Source organism: Coloeus monedula (assembly GCF_965178545.1).
Source record: "Coloeus monedula genome assembly, chromosome: 2".
Classification (NCBI taxonomy): Eukaryota; Metazoa; Chordata; class Aves; order Passeriformes; family Corvidae; genus Coloeus; species Coloeus monedula.
The window spans coordinates 67,786,353-67,808,681 of record NC_138782.1 but is presented as its reverse complement, the minus strand read 5'-3'; the positions used below and the strand labels follow the sequence as shown (position 1 = coordinate 67,808,681).

The 22,329-nt window shown below is 36.5% G+C and overlaps 1 protein-coding gene across 15 annotated transcripts in view; it reads right to left on the bottom strand.

Annotated features, from left to right (window-relative positions):
• The window catches only part of TRDN (triadin), a 231,443-nt gene that overhangs the window by 39,107 nt on the left and 170,007 nt on the right, over window positions 1-22,329 (bottom strand). For all 15 annotated transcript variants that reach the window (XM_082276583.1, XM_082276584.1, XM_082276586.1 and 12 more), the window contains 2 exons: window positions 13,225-13,254; window positions 139-165 (listed from right to left, as the gene is read on the bottom strand). In XM_082276583.1, coding sequence (XP_082132709.1) covers window positions 139-165; window positions 13,225-13,254 — 57 coding nt within the window. The remainder of the gene's footprint in view (window positions 1-138; window positions 166-13,224; window positions 13,255-22,329) is intronic.

The following is a 22,329-nucleotide window of genomic DNA, read 5'->3' as shown; positions in this document are numbered from 1 at the left end:
AAACCAGTTTCATAAGTCAAAATGTGTGAGTTTGTGTTGATGAATCCCATCTTAAGCTGCTACAACTTTATAAAAATACGGAAATACCTTCCTTCTGAAAGTTAAACTAACAACATTCTATATCGCCTTGGTACTTACTGTGTTCATGGGGGTTCCCTGAGGTAGCTAGAAGTAAACAAAAAAGGCGAATTTTAATATTTTTGTAACTGTGGTGCAAAATTTAATGCATTTCTTAGTGACATTTTAGGCACAAAAAATTTCAGTGAAATCTATATTGAAGTGTGCAACAGTTACATTGTCTTACTTACACTGCCCACCCCAGACACTTAAATGGGACACTTAGCTGAGGAACATAGGTACCCTGAATTCCTCATTTAGCCAAAATTTGGTACAAATATCCTTGGAAGGCTCTGTACCTCTTCACTGGGCTGAGTCACCCTCACTAAATGCTGACCATATAACAAAACTAGGGAAACTGCCTGGATAAGTAAGGTGCTCAGTCCAGTGCCCACTAAGAGACAGGGCAAGTTCAGACCGTAAGGTCTCTGCTAGACAAAGACAGAAAAATAATTTTAGCTCCAGTGAGGAAACAACACCTAGGACAGTCTAAACATGAGAATGTCTAACAATTGCACCTGCTCTATGAAGCCAATGAATTTCAGATGGATTCAGTGATATTCCAAGAAGCAGAAAGACGATTGAAAATATTCATTAAATTAATTAGGCCAGTTCTAAACAAAAGAATTTTTGTGCTGCAACTTCTAAACTTTGTGCCAATTAATTTTCTGCATTTTTCCACAAAAAAATCCCAGATGAGGTAAAACTGAGAACCAAGTTAATACTTTCCATGGATGTTAAGACAACATTCCTCAGGTAAAGAGAAAGCTGGGCAGCTGTATCCAATGTCATTATTGGTTCTACAGAAGCAAGTGAAATGTCAAGACCTAGTCCTCCAGCTGGATTTTTCTTCTTGACTTTTGCTACACAGCTGTTGTTTTCAAGACAAAAAAGGCTTTACCACCTGCATGTCCTCTGTGTGTGTGAGAGAGAGTAATCCCACACAGAGATGCAGCAGGGCAGGGGATGAGCTGCCTTCGCAGACCCAGCAGCACAAGCAATAAAAATGCTGCTGTGAGCTTCCAAGCTGTGATTCACTGAGCCCCTGGGCTCCCCAGCTCCCACTTGGGAAAAAACTGCTGTGCATGTGGGTTTCTGTTTCACTTGTTTTCCCTGCAGTATAAAATCCACTCCCATTTTATATCCAGTCTCTAATCCAAGTTGTTGCACATTTAAGGAGACAGCAACCGGAGATGGTGTACAGAACAAAGTGAAAAAAACCCTGGAACATTTTTGTGAGTAACAGAGACTGAAGATACAAAGTAAGTGTATATGCTTGCTTCTAACCGAGGAATCAGAAATAAGAAAAAACAGAAAAATAAAGGTCCTGTGACAAAGCCACGTTTGTTATTTTTACGTATATAAGAAAACCTTTTTGTAATTTTGGCTCATTTAAAACTCCCAAAACAACCAAAAAGTAGTTCCCTAAGCATCATAAGCTGAGGCAAATTCTATTGCAATTGAGTTTCCATGAAATATGTCCAAATTTGTAGAGGATATTAATTTTTAATTGTGTCAAAAAACATATTGAGATACACGTAGGTAATTATGAATTTCAACTTGCAAAAAGGAATTCCACAGCAAATACTTAAATAAAATCTGAACATTATACCAGGGGTTGGTATAATGACTTACATAACTATTACAGAATATTATGTCACATAACACTTTCAGTAATCACCCAAAATGATCAGAGCTAGGCCACATATGAACAGTATTAGTTTAAAGACTCTCTACTGACACTGCTTAATGAATTTTAAAAGCAAAGTTTTGTAATAATATCCTTATCTAAGATCTGCCTATAATCAAAACAAAATCATTATTCTTTAACTTTCCAGTGAAGCCAGTACAGTTATTTCCCTTTTTGTGCTGGTAAATATGAGTCACATAGAATGTTTAAAACAATAGGAACTCAGCTAAAGCCTGGTCCCTCAAGTTTGTGAAGATCTCTCTCTTGTCCTTTTCCATCTTTTCTGTGGAGGCATTAATTAGACAAACTGGTATAGTGTCAGCATCAAGACAGATTGAACACTGAGATTACTGCTATCTGTGCTTTGCCTAAAAGTCCAGCTTTCTTATTTCTGGCATAACACTCAGAGATATTTATACCAGATATTTTGATGAAATAGTGAAGATATTCTAAAGTTTAAAGTCTCTAGAGGATGTGTTGGTATTTTAAAACATGTCTATATTTTTTTTATTAAAAAAAGCCTAAACAAAACACCAAGGTGAAATTTTGAACTGGTATTTGGGCCATAAAAATAAACCTTTATGTTTTGCTAACTGTGATTTCTGTCCATTCAATAATAATGTTATCCCTCTTGTGGGCCAGTATCTCATCAAAAAATGTAACTCAAATGACTTACACAGTAAGCAGAAATTTAAAAAATGAAATCCTAAGACCATTAGATTAATTTCTACAATATTACAATTATCTGTAATGTTGGTACTCTGATTTTTATTCTACTTAGTGAAAATGGCAAGACGATAAAAACTAAATGTCAACAACCAAGTCAGACTTTGCAAAATGTTTTACGATATATGTTATTTAACCTAAAGGGTGAAAAATTAAAGGCTGTGTTCTGCAGCTCTGGAAATCTCACAAATTTCACGTAGAATCTTGCACTGAAAGTGAAAACAAGCTTTTTTTTTTGGCCACTGATGGACAGAGCATGTTGGGCTAAATAAACTCTTGGTTTCATTTCAAATAGTTGTTCTGAAGCCATTAGCTAACAGGAATACCTATTGGGTAAATAAGTACTCATTGTTCACAATGTTAGAAAATTCAGTCCTAAGTAAGTATCTTATCTTCATTTGTTTAACGCTTAAACTACACTAGAGGAGGAACAAGGTCAGATTTGAATCTAATGAAAGCAGTTGGATTGCTGATGAAATATTTGAAGCTACATAAGAACTGAACTGGATCAATGAAATTATCTGGTTCTACTCTCAGCAAAAATTTGAAATTTCTTTTCTGCCAGTCTAAATTAAACTTGGGAACCAGGCTTCATATATATCTTGCTGTTTTTCACTTCACTTCAATTTTTTTTTACTTGTCTGCTATTCTGAAGGCCGCAAGGGTATTAATTATATATGGCATATTTTTGCAAATTAGATTCTGATATGAGTTCAGAAATGAAATCCTGCATTTTACTGAACCATAAATTGGTAAGACTAAAAGCAGAATATGCTTTTCGATTATAACATGTCTATTTTCCATCTGGATAGCAGTTATTTGCCATTCAGACAGCAAATGCATTTGTGAATGTGCACATTCTGTAAGAAAAGAATATGTTGTACAGGAAATAAAAGCAATGCTAGAAGTACTTGTTTTAGTAGAGAAAAACATAATAATAATACATGCTGTATCTGGGAAAAATTATTTCCAATTAGATAGTTACAGGTGTATTAAAAATAAGAAATTTACTTTCCATTAGACAAGGTAAGAGCCAGGTTTATTTCCCATTAAAGAGAGCACAGGGATTCTTTACCATGTTTTGTACTGGACATTGCATGAATACACAACACACACATAATGTAATCTGTAACAATATTACAGGCCAAGACAGAGATCAAGATCAACATGAATCTTCTAATTGAATTATCAAAATTTGAAATGTATACCTGCCAGTTTATTCATCATGACAAAGGTAAAATTTGATTTCCTTATTTAATGTGAGTTCATTCTCCCCGAAAATGAACTACAAACAGTTTGTCCTTTAGACAAATTAATGGACATTACTCCTTCTAAATTAAAGTTTCAAGAACTTAAGAGACCACATCATTGTGCATAATTTAAAGTAAAAAGACAGTTTTGTTTTAGTTATTGCAAGATTTTTCAAACTGTGAAGCAATTGTATTATGAAGAAGTCAAACAGAATAAAATATATTCCTTACATGTCTCAGATAATAAGTTCAGAAAAAAACGGATTATTAGGACTTACCACTCTGTTAAGGAGCAGTTCCCTACATTTGTGCAGTTATTGTCTGTATTCTTTGTCATTCAAAGGAGAAGTCAAATGTTAGCATAAGTTTTCTAGATCAGCAGACCTGGTCTCTCATATCTGCCTGTGTCTTACTCAAGTTCTCCTGGCTAGATGAGTAGCTGGCAGACTGTGTGGTAAAGCCAGTCTAAAAAAGTGACTCAAAAACTAGATTAGCTGCAGCAGGATTCCTAAAAAGAGAATGGCTTGTGCTCATCCTGACCTCTGCTCTATATTAAAAAATTGCCTTGACAGTGTATGACCAAGAGTTACCCCATGGCTGAGACAAAGTAAAGCAAGCAAGAAGTGTGTGGTGGTGGCATAAAGTGGGGAAGTTGGTATATGATTAAATTACAGTGAATGCTGTATGAGCCTTGTCATTACAGGATCTCTTAATTCCCTACAATATTTTCTTTACATTTCTGGTTTGCTTTAAACCTAGCATTTTCCAGGACATTTGTCCAGGTTTCTAAACATTAAGGAAGTATTATCCCACATTAACATGACAAGTATTAAATGCTAAGTGATTAAGGCTGTCTGGAACATTTGTAGGGAAGCAGAGAGCTTGAGCTTCCAGCTAGTGTTCTTCTATGCTTGGTCTAGGAATGCTCATCTGAGTCTGTGCATCTCCACAGACTTCCTTGGATCATTGTATCAGCAGTGGCTGAAGGATGATAATAAGATAAATGCTTAAGACAAACCCTCCTAAAATGCCACAGTTTGACACTATCATTAGTAATTAACCACTGATATTAGAGCCTATAGGGTATTCACTTGCAACAGAATGATCTTCCTATTACTACTTTCCACCAAAAAGAGCTGTCAGGCTGCTCTCACAGTTCTTTCTGTCTTGTTTTCCTTACCAGAGCAGCCTGACCCAAGATATCTATCTGCTTTCCTAGAGTTATCATGTTTGTGTCCTTGCTGTTTGATTTGCTTTATACCTCAGGGCTGCATATTGAAAAATGAGCTGACTCTTGGTTTTGGAGGATTTTGTTGATGTTGTCTGGAACAACTTGTTTTTTAAGACTTATTTTTAACTGGCAGTTCAAGAGTACTTTATATAACAGGGAAAACAAAAAATAATAGAGAGAGAGGAGGGAAGGGAGAAACTTTATCATGGTGTAAATATAATAAAAGTAGCAAAGAAGTACAGACATTTCCAACATTTTAAAATGACTTTTAATGAGAGGAATTGCTTCAACTTCAATCTGAGATGCATGCCTTTAGGAATCATCAGTAATGATCCCATTCTTTATCTGTATACCAATTTGTCACTTAAACATTAGAAATGCTCTGGGAAATGTAAGTTGTTGAAACAGCAATCTTGCATGATAGCACTGAAAACTAATATCTTTAAAGTACTATAAGTCTTAAAATCCCAGGAGGACAGATCTTCCATCAACAGAGCTGGAAAGAATAAAATTTCAGTCAAATGTAGATGAGGTACATCTGTTGCATTAATGCATTTCATCTTTAGGCACGTGTAGTGAAAGACCTGAAGACCTTCCTCTCAATATCATCCTCAGCTTCTGGCGTTTTCATGTGCTGTTCCCTGAAATTGTGGGATGGGAACATAAAGATGAGGGAGAGTATGCTAACAAGCTTTCACTTTTAGAAATACCAGTTTTACATTTGCATATAGCTAAGGCAAAACACAGCAGAGCTAGGGCCATCTTTATTGCAACACAAATTATTGACTCACAAAGGGCAACTGAGTGAAATCAGGCAGACTGAAGTTTATAGGATGTTAGAATGATTTTTCAGAATATAGATGTTAGTTTATGCAACAAATGTTCACCACTCTATTTAAACAATTGGAGCCAAAAGGAGCAACTCTTGCTGATGTCAATATTCACTATTAGTGGATCTTCAGTCATAATGCCTGTTATTAGTGAAATCTGCCAAACTAACACCCTGGGTCCAGACTCCATGCAAATACTTGGAATACAAACTTCTTAGTTGAGGGCCTTCTTATCTATGGCTTTGTAAAAGTATAATAATGGCTGAAAATATATTTACACATGTTATTAAATAAATGTGAAATAATAAATTAGAAAATAATACAATAACTATGGAAATCTAGAAAAGAAGAATTTTGGAGGAGAGATTAGTTGATACAAGGGGTGGAGAACAATAAAAATTAGTTAACTTTTGAAAAAATGGACTTTTCCCAGTGTGCTACTCAACACGGTGATTAAAACAGAGGGCTAATGACTAACTTCTAGAGGTATAACAAACTGAAGCATCTTTGTTCCTCATGAAATGCTGCTGATCACTGCTTTTGCTTTAATTATGACTTTGTAAAAGCACATTTCTGCAAACGATGTCTGCATAGATAAGAAAAGAAAGGTAGATTGCCTCTAGAAGAGCTATTCATTCTGGAATTGCATCTGAATAGAATTCCCCTGAGCATTCATTTGCACACACCTTTGTGCAGCATAATAAAGTAATAGTTTATCCCATGGGGAAATTTTTAGCCAATTAACCATGTGTTATGTGGATATGCAGGTGTTCAAGCATATTATGCTGATTGACAGGTGTGAGTGTTTCTGACGTGATGCCAATATATATGTGTTTTACCTAACAACACAGGCCACCAATTACACAGAACACTCTTTCTTCAGAAATCACAGCTGCTTCATAATCATTAAAACAGTAGTTTAACTGGCTCCAGTTTTTGGTAGCAGGGGCTGAATAAATTACTGTTGTACTTTAAGGCAAGTAAGAATTATTAACACAGGTTGTAATCGTAACTGTAATTGAAATGCTATGCTGTCTCTGTTATTCCCAAAGAATGGTGAAAACATGGCACTCATCCAGGTTGCAAGGTATGGCTGAAGCAACCTCATTTAATCACCCATAACCTCTATAGCATGGATTGCAAAAGAGAAATTACATGATTGGCCTATTGGCCCACCACCTCACAACGTGATAGACTGAGCAGTAAGACACCCAGTTCCAAATATTATTCTTGTAAGACTGAAAACCATAAAAATAATTTTATGGTTTCCACAACAACTTGCAGGTGTAGAAATAGTTTACATTCTTACAAATTGTTGTCCGTCCAGTTCTCATGAGAACAAAGGCTTTCACAGAGAAGCTGTGAGAAGCTGGATTTCTCTAACTGCTTTGTTATGAGAAAGGAAAGTTTCACAGGAAAATTCCTCTGCCGGCCCTTGCCAGCATCCGCAGCTATGCCAGGTCTATCAATATGAATTATTTTGCAGCTTTGTAGTTACATAAGACATAAAAGAATGTAATCTCAATTTTACCTTGAATAGATTACAAAGTTGTAACCAGTGTCAAGGTTTTGGCTAAATCCTTACTAAGTGTGGGCATTTTTTGAAAAAAACATGGATGCAAGGTAGCATCATTAGTTTTTCGTGCTTTGAGTACACTGAGCTGTTAGGTAGATAAACATGGAGATCTTACCTTATTGTTAAAATGTCTAGATTAAATATTTGCATTAGACCCTCCATCTAAGTACAGTGACTGTGGATATTCAATCAGTTATTAAGATCTACAAATGACTTGCTCCTCCTTCTCACTTCTCACTTCTCTTTCAGTGTCAGATTCTTAAGAGGGAGGGAAGGTTGTTAATCAGCAACAAACTATCCTGGTGTTCACTGACATTTGTTTTCTGATCTCGTTACTAAACTTAAACTATGTTCCCTGTTATACTTAAGTGAGAAATATAAGTATCTCCAGAAGGGGAAGAAATCGCATTCTGACACAGATACAAGACAGATGAAACACTCTTTGCATATGTTTATTTCTCTCCATTAGCCCTAAACTAGGGTGAACAGTTTCAGTGTAGATGCCTAACTATATACATCTAAGTTTGCATGAGTTAAATCTTCTTAATGATTACATTAATCTGAGTATCTAAAAAATTCTTAAAATTTATGAATTCAGTGAAAAGTCATGAGCTCGAGACATTCATTCCTATACCTGCTTATATTGAATGGGTACTTCAGAGAGTGTTTTTTAGTAATGTCTTATCCCAACTGAAATATCTGAAAAGTACACAAGCCTAGTCCCTCAAGTTCTGTCCATCACTAACTAAGCAGAGGTTGTACAGGTCATTGTCTCACTCAACCCTGTAAAAGTCACGTAAATATTTATACCCTTAAGATAGTTGAGACAAGGTAAACAGAGGTCAAAAAAATTTCATTTAACTGATGTAGTATTTTCAGATAATTTTCCTTATTTAAGATGAATTATCTGTTCATCAATATTCCTTGAAAATGCTGAGGACTTGTTCCAGCATGGAAAATCAAAGCTCACCAGTGCATGGATAGTCATCTATTAAATTAAAAACATCTTTAGTCTAGAGTGGATTTACATTGAAAAACATCTTGTCTGTATCTTAAGATTTCTGTAAAGTGTTCTCCAGTAAAACCACTTTATTTAATTCTTAATGCGATGCAGGATGACAATGTTAACTACAGTTTGGCAGATCCTTTGGGCTCCATCTTGTGGCTATTTCAGTGATTGTTACCTCTGAGAGAGCTGCCTGCCTTCAGCTGGTCAGAATAGCACTACTAGTTTCAACAGCATATTAGCACATGGCTGGTTTTACTATTTTCTCTTATATAATACAGAATTTTGGACCCTATTTTAAGAAAATTGCTTTTAAAGTATTTATACTGATTTTGTGTTTTTTTCCCCCTTCTGTTTAGGACTAAAAGTTCTAGTAAGTGGTTGTGTAATACACTTTGCAGTTATAGAATCAGATAATCTACTTTCTTATCCTTTGACACTCATTAGAAAATGACATAATGAAGCTGTGGTTCATCTTGAAGCAGTGGCATCTGCAGCTGAGCAGAATCCCATGCTGCCATGAACATTTGCTATATGAATAAGATGGCTGACTTCCAATTTTTCTGGTCAATTACAAAACTAAACAGTTCTCAAATCCCCTCCCCTTTTGGGTTTTGGTTTTTGTTTTGTTTTTTTTTTTTTTTCCAGCTTGGAAAGCATCTTGATTTTTACATATATTGAAAAGGGATCCTGCTGTGCCTTGGCCAGTTTATTCCACACTCTGTATGCAGAGCAGCAGTATCCAAGCCATGGATATACTACCATTACCAGGAGTATTAGAAGGAAATTGTTCTTTATTGAATTGACAAAAATATGTAGTTTGGAGCTTGAATGTACATGTCTTGCCCATTTTCTCCTTTTGTTTGATTTTAGCTGCCCTCAGATTATATATATATTTTTACACCACAATGTGCTTATTGAGAAAAAGTCTAAATGTGATCCTGCAGACTCTCCTGTCAAAGTATTTTGATGAAGCTTGTCATATGAATGTGATCTTCATTTTTCTTTCTAAAAACTATTGAATGAATTTAAGAGCAAGGTGATAATGTTGAAAATCAGGAGCGTGGCTATTGACAGCCGACCAGTGCCTGCATCTCACTAACTTACAAGTCCTCATAATACCTAACTGTAGAAGGCAGTCTACAGAGCAGATGAGACTCACAGAAGCCTTGAATTAGATGTGCTCTCAGAAGCAAGACAGAATTTGTTCTCTGTCTCTTGTTCATTAGCTCCAAGGAACCTGGAGAAACCAACTCCATGGCAGCTCAAGTACACGTTTTGCTTTCAACAAGGAAAGTGTTCTTACACATACTCATGAGAATGTGCAACCACAGGGGTCATGTCATGGTTAAACCCTGTTTGGGTTCACTAGAAACACAGATGTAAAGAATCTTTACAAGGTGAGATTTCTTGACAATGATCTGGAGACAGAACTCACTAAGCTTGCTTGCTTGACATTCCCAGCTCAGTCCATGTCCTCTATAGTCAGAAAAAGGGTATGGGAGGTATAAATTGAAATGAGAAATTCCACTTTATGCAGAACTAGGAAAATTTGAAATTTTCTTTGATCTGGCTCTATTCCAAACAAAAGATTTTTGTAACCCTCTGTCTTTATAAAACATTTTTGAAATACGAAAATACTGTTTTGGTTTATATAAATCAACATAATTATTACTGTTTCTTTCATTTTAAAATGGCAATTAAATATGAAAAATGCTGAAATATTACAGCATGTTAGAGTTCTGTTTACTGTTTTCTGGAGATGCCCTGGAAATGATGGGATTTATATCACTTCACCAATACATGGGTCTATTTTAATTCACTTGAATCCTTGACCACAGTGCTTTGAATTATTAGCAAGAGTTAAAAATTTTTGTGTACTGGCAGCCAGATTTGCTCTTGGGAAATTTAGGAAGTGCCTTCCTCATGCAAAGGTTTGCTGCCTCTTGCCCTTTTGGAATTGACAACAATTACACATTTCTATGACAGCTTCTCTATCCCACACACATTGAAAGAAGGCATAACATGATGCTGGAAGGTAAAGCTGGCCATTTTCTAGGACTTTGGTCACAAAGTCCTAGTGAGCTAACCTTTGAAAGAGAAATAGTGAATGCCTAAATTTCATGCAATAATTGTGCCTGAAGGTTCCCATTAGTACTACTCATATTTGGAGAAATCAGCACAATACTGTAGTGTTTTTTGTCCAAAATACTCATTACTATTTACTAACCCATGACAAATATCTTGATTTTGTTCTTTTCTGTCTTTTGCCATCTCCTTCAAGTCTGATTTATGCTATGCACAGAATGTACCATCCACTGAACTCGTCATTCCATCTTCTTCTCCTTTATGATGGCTTGTCACTCTGTATGGCTCATTATTCTTGTTTTTCTAGATGAGGGATGTGTATTTGAATATGACAAAATAATTGGAGAAGGCTTCGTGTAGAGTACAGTGTCTGTGTACTGTGTGATTTACATGAGAAATGGCAAAGTGCTGTTTGAACTGTGCATGCTACTACCACAATATATTTTGGATAATGAGCCAGTCAATTTAGAGCACTGCCTGCTTACTTCCATTATTTTTGCAGCATTGCAAAAAATACTGTATCCTTAAGCAAAACCAGTGAACATTACTGTTTTTTATTGCCAGTCAGAGGAATGCACATGCAGCCCAGAGCAATTTCTTGTGACAACAGAATAAGCAGAAATAAATAAAACCTTATCATATTAGGAGTTAGCTAGTACTGTGCAATATTCTCCATGTGGAGCCTGCAGAGAGAGGGGAAGCTAGATGAGAAAGCACAGTGACTAAAGCATGGCATGTTCAATTCTTGGAAGAGGCCTTAGTACTTCTCTCCAGTTGTTCAGTTTAGTGTATATCTACTGAAGGCAGGAACATCACTGAAACAGTTTTCCTTAGTTACTGGATGATTTCATTTTTCTGGCATTTTTTTCAATAGAATCACTACCTTCCTTGCTGACAATGTTGGTTGACAATGACCTCAGAAAACCAGAGGGAGGTTTAATAAAAAAAAAATAAATAAAGGGTTGATATCATAAGAATGACTAATGCTGAACTTCAGTTCATACTTCCATGTTTCTGTGAAATAGGTTGGTGGTAACCAGCAGGATGATACAGCCTGAGCCAGGTGCTTGAAAGTATCCTACATATACTTGTTGCAAAATCCTTTCAACTAAGAAATCAAAGGAAAATTTTTTAAGCAGAAAAAATATAGAAGAGAAAATGAAATGGAAAAATTGATCTAACTTCAAAGAATAGTCATGAAAAATGCATTTTTCAATCAGTTTTGTTGGGGAAGATTATAGTAGAGGGGGAAGAAAATCCTAAATGATGAGAAATGAGCACTAGGTATTTAAAACAAATTCCCTTGATGTTCTTCTGTAAATGAATGAGCCCATGATCTATGGCAAGGGTGAAAGAAGTAGCACTCTTAACAATTACCTCACTCTTTTCTTTCCATTAAGGATGTAGCACTTCATGTTTTTGAACACAGCAGGCATTTTGATATCTGAAAACCAATGGCTCTAAGTATAGCTTGCCAGTTTTCTGATTCTCCCTGCTTCATGTGCTACCTTTCATGCCTCAGTTGTTGCTAATTAGTCTTTGGACAAAATATCCTGCTTGATACCTGTTAAGCATGGTTGGTTTTGATAATTGAAATGAATTTTATTATTCTGTTAAAGATACAAAGGGAAATTTTGGCTTCTGTGGAGTGAATGGGAATTTTGCCACTAACATCAACACAGCCAAGATTTCACTCATGAGCTGATAAAACAGTTGAGACTATAATTTTTTTTTTTTCCCGTTCAGTTAAGAGCTCTGTACAGGGATAACAGAAAAAAATAATAAATTAGTAGGATTGAAAAAGTCTTCATGTATAGGCGGTAAAGGTTGGTTCCATGATTCAATTATGTGAATCACAGAATTTCCAAACAGCAAAAGACACACCCTACACCCCCACCCCCAAATTTCCCATCAATAATAAAGAGCTATTTCTTTTCTCACTGAATAAAAAATAAATAATCCTAAGAAATATATGGAAATGTTCTGAAAATATTCCCATCGCTCAATTTAGTGAGAAAGACAAGATTTATAGACCCAGTAATCAATAAAGTTGAATAAGTTAAAAAAAAATACTTCCTCAGTGCAAATATTTCATTATTTTTGCTGTTTGAATAAAATCAGAAAATTATGAAAAAAGTTTTAACTCAGCAAATCTTATTCTGAAAAACAAAACTATAAATAGATATTTAGTGTCTGATAAATACACTATATTTAAATAAAAGTAATGTTTTAGGTTCTGATTTAGGGCAAATTTTTCCACTAATCTGTTAAAATATCAGAGAATGACTTCAGCAAAGGTTACATGCAAGCTCCATATACATCTGAAAAGAGAAAATTAAATGTGCCTAGAAAAGCAACTTCTGCAAAGAACAAGCAGCCAGGTCAGCATGCATGGTGCACTGCAAGTTTTGTTCTCTTTGACAAATTCTAACATGGTAACAAAGGCCTTTCATTTTCCTCCCAGCCAGAATGATGAAGTGTCTGATACCGGTCCATATTGGCCTGTTTTAAAAAGGAGCTACCAACAGTGGAAATTACAACAGTATTATCACAGTAGGAGCAGATAAAGTTGGCTGATGGTAGCACATGAGGTGCTGTGTGTCATCACAATGCTGTATATCATTGCAATTGTATCACTGAACGAAAGAAACATTTCTCACAGCAGTCACAGCCTGAAAGACCTTTAAGTCAAGGGACAAGATTGATTTACCTTTCTTCTCCCCCTCCTTTTTCACTGCAGCTGAAATAGAAACAAAAATACTGTGTTTTCAAAATTGAAGTTAATAGCAGTATCAGTAAAAATAATTCAAACACCTATATGAGCCTTTTGTGAACATATCTCAAACCACACATATGTTATGCCACACAGGAATAAATTTCTTTGCCAGATGAAGAAACTGAAGTGTTTCCTCACAGACACCCAGCTCTGCTATTGATGAGAGCAAATTCCAGCTTTCTACATTCTCACACATAATTTTAGTTGTGGTCATCCTTCCTCCCAGACACTGATAATGGGAGTCATAGAGTGAATATTTCAAAATTAACAATGAAGGAGGAGGATAGATTGAAATGGCAAGGCATAAAGGGGTAAGAGGAGTACAGCGGAACGTTATGAAACATAGTCAGTTTAAGAGAAATATGTCTTTTTTGCTAGTAGAAATTGTATTCTTAAAGATATGTATAAAATAAGAAGTGAAAAACTGACTGATGTTTCTAAGCCTCTGCCTAACATCAGTATTTACAAGACCTGATTATCCAGCCCACCTCTAAATCCCATAGCATGGGTTTTGTGTGAAGGAAAATGGGAAAGAGACTGGAAGAAAACTGATACTTTAAAATTAAACCAAATTTAAAAACCTTGGAATTAGTTTCTCAGTGGAAGCTGTACTGTGTGCCCAATATTCAGACTCTGGAGACAGAATAAAAGTCCCTTAAAACTCTGCCCATAATCCAATAAAACATTGCATACATCTACAATGGGTATTGTGAAATCATAACAAAATTTGACTAAAAGGGATGTGGCTAAAATGAGAGTTACCTGTATTTACAGATGACTGCTGCAACTCTGATGGAGATGACCCAAGCTTATACTTAAATCCATTTAAAATCCATGCACTACCCATTCCCCAGACTACATTTATAGAACTGAAACTTCTAAAAATATAGTTAGAGATGTCACTTTATTTTGAAACATGACTGTTAAAAGTGGTCTCAGTAAGTCCCTGCCTTAGGCTAGCAGTTGCAGACAAGAGAGAGGAATTAAGATTCAGAGCTCTTACTACCCAGAAAAGTGTGCTCAGCATCAGGCTGCCAGTATGAATGGATCTGATGTGGCACTGGAACTGGAAATTAAACAAGCAGAAATATAACTCTGCCCTTCACTGGGTAATGTGCCCTGGTACAGGACAGAAATCAAGGGTCATGAGGTCAGAGACACCCCCTAGTAGTTTCAGATGTTTGCATTTTGAGTTTGGGTGCTGATCTCTGTCTCTTCAGTGTTCTTAAAATGAGAAATCATTTTACTTCAAACTGTTTGTACATTTGGATAGAACAGACCAAGAAGGAAACAATTAAACCCTGAATTACTAAAATGCTATTTATCAATGGCCTGTAGCAAAAATATTCTGATTTCAAAGATTTTTCATGTTTTCTACCACCAATTCTCCTTGGAGAATTAGATAAATTTCAAGCATCTCAAGAATGTGCCCAGCAGCAAAAAAAGAAAAAAAGGTTTCATGACCAGAATTGGTGAAAAACTGGCACAAGTTTTCCAGGATCTAGTACTCTTTGCAAACACTTCAGTTTTCTAGTTAATGTGTTCATCAAAGCTGTATTTGGTTTGCTGGTGATAAAAAGACAGATTACCTGCTGAATAATACATGGTAGCTAGGGAGGCAAGGACATGAAATAAAGTAGAATGATGAACTAGAAAATGTGATGCTCCCATATAGGAGATGATCTTAGCCATGTGCTTTTTTACCTTGGTTATTTGCAGAAAGAATAAATTCTTAAGTCAGTTTGTTTTACTCTGTACTGATGAGACTTGTCTTGTGGTTCTTGAATTAGAAATTTGTATACAAAAAGCTATTCAAACAGGACTATATTAGCAGTCTTAAATCACAGTCTGTCTTTTCTAGGCCTATGCAAATCCAATCATACTTTTTCACTTAATATAGATAATATACATTTTCCAAGAATATACATACCATATTCTCGCATTAAAAATACAGATTGACAACTATTCCAGAAACGAGAAATGACCATTTTCATATTTTAGGTTTTGTGAATAGGTTAAAAAAATCATCACAAACCATGGAAGACCTTGTTCAAATCTTTTTTATGTAGGGTGGGGAAATAAAGGTAAATTTCCAGTCGTGGAAAGGTCAAAAAATTGTGGCAATGTAGTAAGAATTTTCAAGGAGGAAAAGAAAAGTAAATTCAGGTTTAGGATTGCTCTATTGTTTTGGACTTTTATCAGAAACTTGAACCTGGATCACCAGCAGTCCTTTAATCTCATACATGGTGGTGCTTTCAAAGGACATTTTTCTGAGCTGTTGAGCAAACACAAATCTTTCCAAAATCGTAAAGATGTCTTGAAAACAGCAAAAATCTTGAAAACACTGGTTCATACTCAACTGTAGTCCTTTCTATGTAGATTCATGACCTAGCAGCAACCAGAAGCAAATATTTAGTCTGAATACTCTCATAGAAGTGACTTCTTCTACAGATTCTCCCTTTTTCTTATAAGAAGCAATTGGTTTCCATCCTGAAACATGAAGTTTAACTTTCTTTCTAAATTTGCAATAATTAATTATGAAAACTACATTTCCTTAAAGATATCCAGTTCCTCTGTGCCATTTCTAAAGAGCCCTTGACTTAGATTTGTGATTTTCAGTCTTATCATGATCATACTAATTAATCTCAAAGGGAATCTTGAATCTTTCCTATTTCACTTTATATGAGACTTTTGTTGCTTTTTCCTGGCCCACTCCAGTGCCACATTATCACATAAGGGTTTTGTATACAACGCTCTAGACAAGATGTAGCTTTGATTTATGCAATAGCTTTAGAACATTGCATGCATTTTTCCTAATGCATTTGCATACAGAAGAAAGTTCTTCACTGACTTGTCTGCAGCAATACTTAAGTACTTTCCTGAATTTACATAGTTAATTTAGAGATAAATCCTCCTTTAATATTTTCCCTCCATTACATATTGCCTTCTATTTATTGACACTAAATTTTCTTTGCCATCATTCTGTCTGCTCACCTTATAAATTCAATGTATCACAGCCCCTCTACCTGAATTATTTAACTGATTTTGTCATCCAAAATTTTCATTACATTACTATTCCTCTCTTATTCTCTTAATTAAGGGACATAACATGAGTCCAGACATGGAATCATAAGCAATTATTCTGTAAACAAGCTGCAAGATGAAAATTAATCAATTGCTCTCTGCTTCCTAACCAAATTTATTTTCTTTAATACTGTAGGTCTTAGGCAGCAGCTACTTGGCCTCTGCAGTAATTCTTACACTGAAACTTTCTGAAGGTCTATTTAAACCATTAAATAGATGCTGTGCTTATTACATTATTAATATATTGAAAACCCTTATTACTAAGATAGAGTTTCCATTTCTAGATATGATGTAGGCTGGAACTCTGTGCTTTTCCAGATATTTGGTTTTGTTCTGAATTTAGTTATGAATTCACCAAATTTCTGACAGATTTTTAAATTTAGGAATAACCCTGGAGTAATTTAAGTGTATTTACCCTGACACAGTAACTGTTTTGTCTGAAAGTGACCGAAGTTTTGACTAAGTTCTTATATTTATTTTCTTTATAAGCATGTAAGCTATGGTGAAACAAGATCAAATGCAAACTCATCCCATGTGTCAGGTACTCTGTGATAACTGTTCATATGCATGCTGTTATGCTGAAGTGAAAACCACCTCATGTAGACAGCTACAGCAAAGCATCTGGCATTCACTGAGTTGATACTGTCTTTGCCCATCTCACCATAAATTGTCCATCTGTTCATAGCTTGAGAAGAAGGTAGTGTTTTAAAATATTTAAGAACCACATAAAGTGAGATTTCTCTCTCAGACCTTCTTAGCAGATATTTTCTCTTTCTCTTTCAGTTTTTTTGAATTCAGAATTTCAAGTGAAATCTTAATCATGTTAAGAAACCACAGTTAAAAGAACCAGTATAGTGAGCATCAGAGAGGAGAATTTAGCCTTTAAATTGGCTGAAGCATCTGTTATTTAGAATGATTCTCATTCAGTAGCATGAAAAACCTTTCCTGCCCTTTTCCTCCTCTGGTCCAGATTTTAATGAACAGATTTGGAGAAATAACCTCTTATTCAATTATATTCATGCATGTTATCATTAGTGGGCAAGAATAATGTTACAGTTGAACTCCCTTATAACCTGCCTATCCCTATTGCCTCAATTTGTAGGACTTAGCTGCTGACCTACTACAAGAAAAATTATTCACTAGATAACCCCCAAGAAGTTTACAGTGTTTTTCTCTTTATTGCCAACAATGCCATAATGAGAACACAAAGACATTGCCTAGAAGGGAAGTGTGCAAATTCTGCATTGAATTATCAGTGTTCACACTGTATGGATTATTAACCCCATGCCCTGGATCCGGCCGTGACAGGGCTGATTTTTACAGTTGCCAGAAGGGAGCATAGCCAGGACTCAGAAGTAATTCTATACCACCTCGTGTCATTTTCTGGGGATGGAGGTAGAGATGGATCCCAGGTTGGGTAGGTGGTGGAAGGAAAGGTTGATTATTGCCTGGGGTTTCCACAGGGATCATTCATACGTGAATTGCTTGCTTTTCTTCTTGTACAGTCTGCCATTAATATCGTTGCTGTTATTGTTCATTGTGTTATTTCATTGCTGTTTCCAGCAAATTGTTCTTATTTCAACCCATCATCTGTACCTTTTGGGTCTCTCATTCTCCTCTCCAGCATGCCCCAGTGGGGGAGTGAGGCGAAAGCGAGTGAGCAGTGCGTTCCAGTGGGAACACTAAACTGGGGAATACCATTCCTAAACCACAGCAGTCGTCTCTCTGTAAAGTCACTTGGTAGAGGTGGCAAGTGTGCGGTAACGTTCCTGAGCAAGTTCCCTTTAACTGTGTGTGGAGCCTGGTCCGGTGCAACTGGGGCCATAAATCCAGAGAGACTGCAACACACTTGAGAGGTGAGCTTGTGTGAACCTCATGAAGTTCAACAAAGCCAAGTTCAAGGTCCTGCGCATGGTCTGGGGCAATCCCAAGCACAAATAAAGGCTGGGGAGAGAATGGATTGAGAACAGTCCAAAGGAGAAAGATTTGGGCATGTTGGTGGACAAGAAGCTCAACAGGATCCAGCAATGTGCACTTGCAGCCCAGGAGGCCAACCGTGTTCTGGGCTGCATCAAAAGCACTTGGGCCAGCAGGGCGAGGGAGGAGATTCTGTCCTACTCTGCTCTGGTGGTCAGACCCCTCCTAGAGTACTGTGTGCAGTTCTGGGGCCCACAACTTGAGAAGGACATGAAGAGTTCCAGTGAATCTAAAGGAGTCCATGAATATGATCAGAAGGTTGGAGCACATGTGCTATGTAGACAAGCTGAGAGAGTAGGCTTTGTTTGGCCTGGAAAAGAGAATGTTTTGGGGACACCCTATGGTGGCCTCCCAATAGCTGAAGGGAGCCCACAAGAAAGATGTTACTTATTCAGCTTGAATATTTTCCTTAAGAAAAAGTAATAAAAAAATAAAGTATCAAGCCATGAGGACAACTTCATAGTTTGTAGTTTGTCATAAAACATATCTCATCTTTATGTAACCTACTTTTTGGCATTAAAATTTTAACTCCTTTCTTTTCTAAAATTATATTCATTCACATTATGTATGTTACATACATAACATTCTGTTATTTTTCTCTTATTTTCTAATGTCTATTGAAGAATTTTTACAGAGAAGCGTGGACTTAAAATGGGAATTTAATACCTGCTGTTGTGACTCAGTCTTGGTTATATATGTGTCATTATCTTAGCCTGACTTTTAAAGCTCTGGTATTTTCTTGAAGTATTTCTTACTGACAATGTGAAACAAGGATGTTCTGTAATGGGTGGGCCATTTGAACAGGCTGATATTGGAATTTTTGTATACCAAATATATCTACCTTAATTTTAGTTCTCTATTATTCAGGATTTTCTATTATAGTTCTACATTGAGCTTGTGTGAATTTGATTTTCACATTTCAGAAATGTATTTATCATAACAAAGGGGTTACACTGAGGCCACTTCTGCGACTGCAATTTACACTGGACTTGACAGATTTCTGTAAAGTAGCAAGTGCTAATCAAAACACTGCTATTTCTCAAGGCATTTTTGGTTGGCTAGTTTAACCTGAGATGTCCTCTGAGGAAGAACCCCATGTACTCTCAGCTGGCTAAAAAAAAGTGCTCATAAAAGTGACCTCCTGCTCACACTTGGTTACAGGGCAATGGCCACAAAATTTCTGGAATACTTTTCCTCGGAGAGGCTTTTCTCAAACTGTCTGCCTGATGTATGCGACATGTCACTTATCATTGTTAAGAAAGAGAGGGTTAGTGATGCGCAGCATCCCACATGAATGCTTAAAGCCACTTTACACATTGGGGTTACACTCTTCTGGCAAAATGTCAATGTCTTGTCGTGGATATTCAGTGTCACTGAGTTAGTTGTATTTGCTTTTGGAAATGTTGCACTTGCATGAATCCCAGAAGCTAAGAAATAGCATATCTGTCACATGAAACAGAAAAGACAGAAACAACTTTTAAAAACCTGCAGCCACTGAGCTGAACTGCCTTCAAAGGAAGATTGTGTAAGATTTGCTGTGTCATGAACTTTGATGACTAGCAAATTACTGAATCCTATTGTTGACACAAAAGTGGTGTCACTATGCAAGAGTATGCAACCTGAGATCTTCCCACTCAAGCTCAACTTTGCTACTCAACTTTTCTGTTGCAGTCCTGCTTCAGGGATCTTGCAGGATCTGTAGTCCTGCTCACTGGGCAGAACTAAGATACACAGTTGGCCTAATTGTGTGTCTGACAGCATCTAATCCAAATGTTTTAAGTTCTTATAGAGTCAGCTAGAGTCAAAGAGAAATGCTGTCTCAGGTGTGAGATATCATTTGTCCTCGGTGAGCCGTTCAAGGCATCAAGTACATTCACTAATGACATAAAAGGTTATATGCTATCCATTAGGAATAACTGAAGTGGGTGGTACTTATCTCACTTGGGAAGCTGGTAAAGGCTGTGCAAACTCAGTGCTATTAAACTCCACTAGATGATGGCATTGCTCATCCAGATATCCTGCTGTTACTATAAAACCAATCAATTCTAGTTCAGACTTCACCCAAGCTTCTTTAACAGAACAATCATAGGTGTCTCTAATGTGACCTTGTACTGCAATGGAGTTAAACTCAGCATACTTCACACTAAACATTCAAATCTTCACTCTTGTGTTTTGACAAGCAGGAAACTATAAGACTGTAAGACAACATGACAACACAGACTTTTGCATGTCTTACACTGTTTTAATCTGTAGGTTAAAAAAGTTAGGCCATGTAGAAAAAATCTGCATGACATGAAAGTTCATTTCCAAACATAGCACGTATTTTTTACGGCTAAAACATAAGAAAAATCTTGCATATGTTCTATCAGCTACTACAGGAAGAAGACTTAATTTACTGTAAAGAAAAGTGAGATACTAGGGTTAAAAATTCTGGGTACTACCTTTCCTTTTCAAATATACCGAGCATGAACCACTTCATGTGCAGCCAGTGAAATTCTACAGTGTTTAATTAAACATGTCCTTTCTTGAAATAATTCAGTTTTGGAACTTGACAGGAGCTGTTATTCACCAGTTGTTTCACTGTCTGATCAAACTGAGTTAATGAAGTCCTTTTTAAATACTTGTTTGTGTAGTTGGGTGGGTGTTTGACACTTCACTGAAGCTAATTCATTAGCATTGCAATTAAAACACTTTCACAGACATGTATTTCTTCTCTACATTACTTGATCTTTTGAAGTAAATAGCATTTTATTTTCATTATTACTTAAATTTAACTAAATCAATCTTCCATCCAGAAGTACTTATGAGAAGAATTAGAGAAGAAGCTCAACGGTAAGCTCAATAGTTAAATACTTAAGGGTCTAATTAATGTTCAGTTCCTCATTAACCTAACTATATTTCATAGACATGTTTGCAAGAACCTAGCAGGAAGACCATAGGCCTTGCTTGCCTCAAGCTTAAAATAAAAACCCAAGTTCTATTAAACCAATAATCAATATGCAAAAAGATGCCCACACTTGGAATCATAGAATTAAAGTTGTAAAACACCTTGAAGATCAAGTCCACGTGTCAGCCTAGCACCACCACTATTTTTACTGGTAACCATACCCTCAAATACCCTATCCATAATTTTTCTTTTAATACTTCTAGGAATTATGACTCCACCACTTCTCTGGGTGGCCTCTTTCAATGCTTGCCAACTCTTTCTGTGAAGTGTTGTTGCTCCCTGTTGACTAAAGCAAACGAAATGGAATGGTACAATAATGTGTCCCTATTTTTCTAGTGCCCTTGACCTTGAACTGACAATTCCATTTGACTACTTTGACTACGACAAGGAGTTTCAGACTATTTAAGCCCTAGTTCCTTTTCATAAAATCATAGAATGGTTTTTGTTGGAAGAAACCTTAAAGGTAACCTAGTTCCAACACCCCTCCCATGGCAGCAGGGACACCTTCGACTAGGCCACATTGCTCAGAGCCCCAACCAATCTGGCCTTGAACATTTCCAGGGATGGATCCACAACTTCTGGGCAATCTATTCACCACCCTCACAGTAAAAAAATTCTTTCAATTTCTAATCTAAACTTAACTCTCTTTCAGTTTGAGGCCATTCCCCCTTGTCATGTCACTGCATGTTCTTGTAAATAGTCTCACTCGTTCTTCCTTGTAGGCTCCCTTCAGGTACTATAAGGCCTGCAATTAGGTCAGGCCAAAGCCATCTCTTCTCCAGGCTGAACATTCCCAGTTCTCTCAGCCTTTCCTCATAAGAGAGGTGCTCCATCCATCTAATTATCTTGGTTGCTCCCTCTGGACTTGCTCCAACAGGTCCACGTTCTTTCTGTGCTGGGGACTCCAGAGCTGGATGCAGCACTCCAGGTGTGATCTCACCAGAGCAGAGCAGAGGGGAAGAATCACTTCCCTGTGACCTGCTGGCGTGCTGTTTTGGATGCTGCCCAGGATACAATTGGCTTTCTTGTCT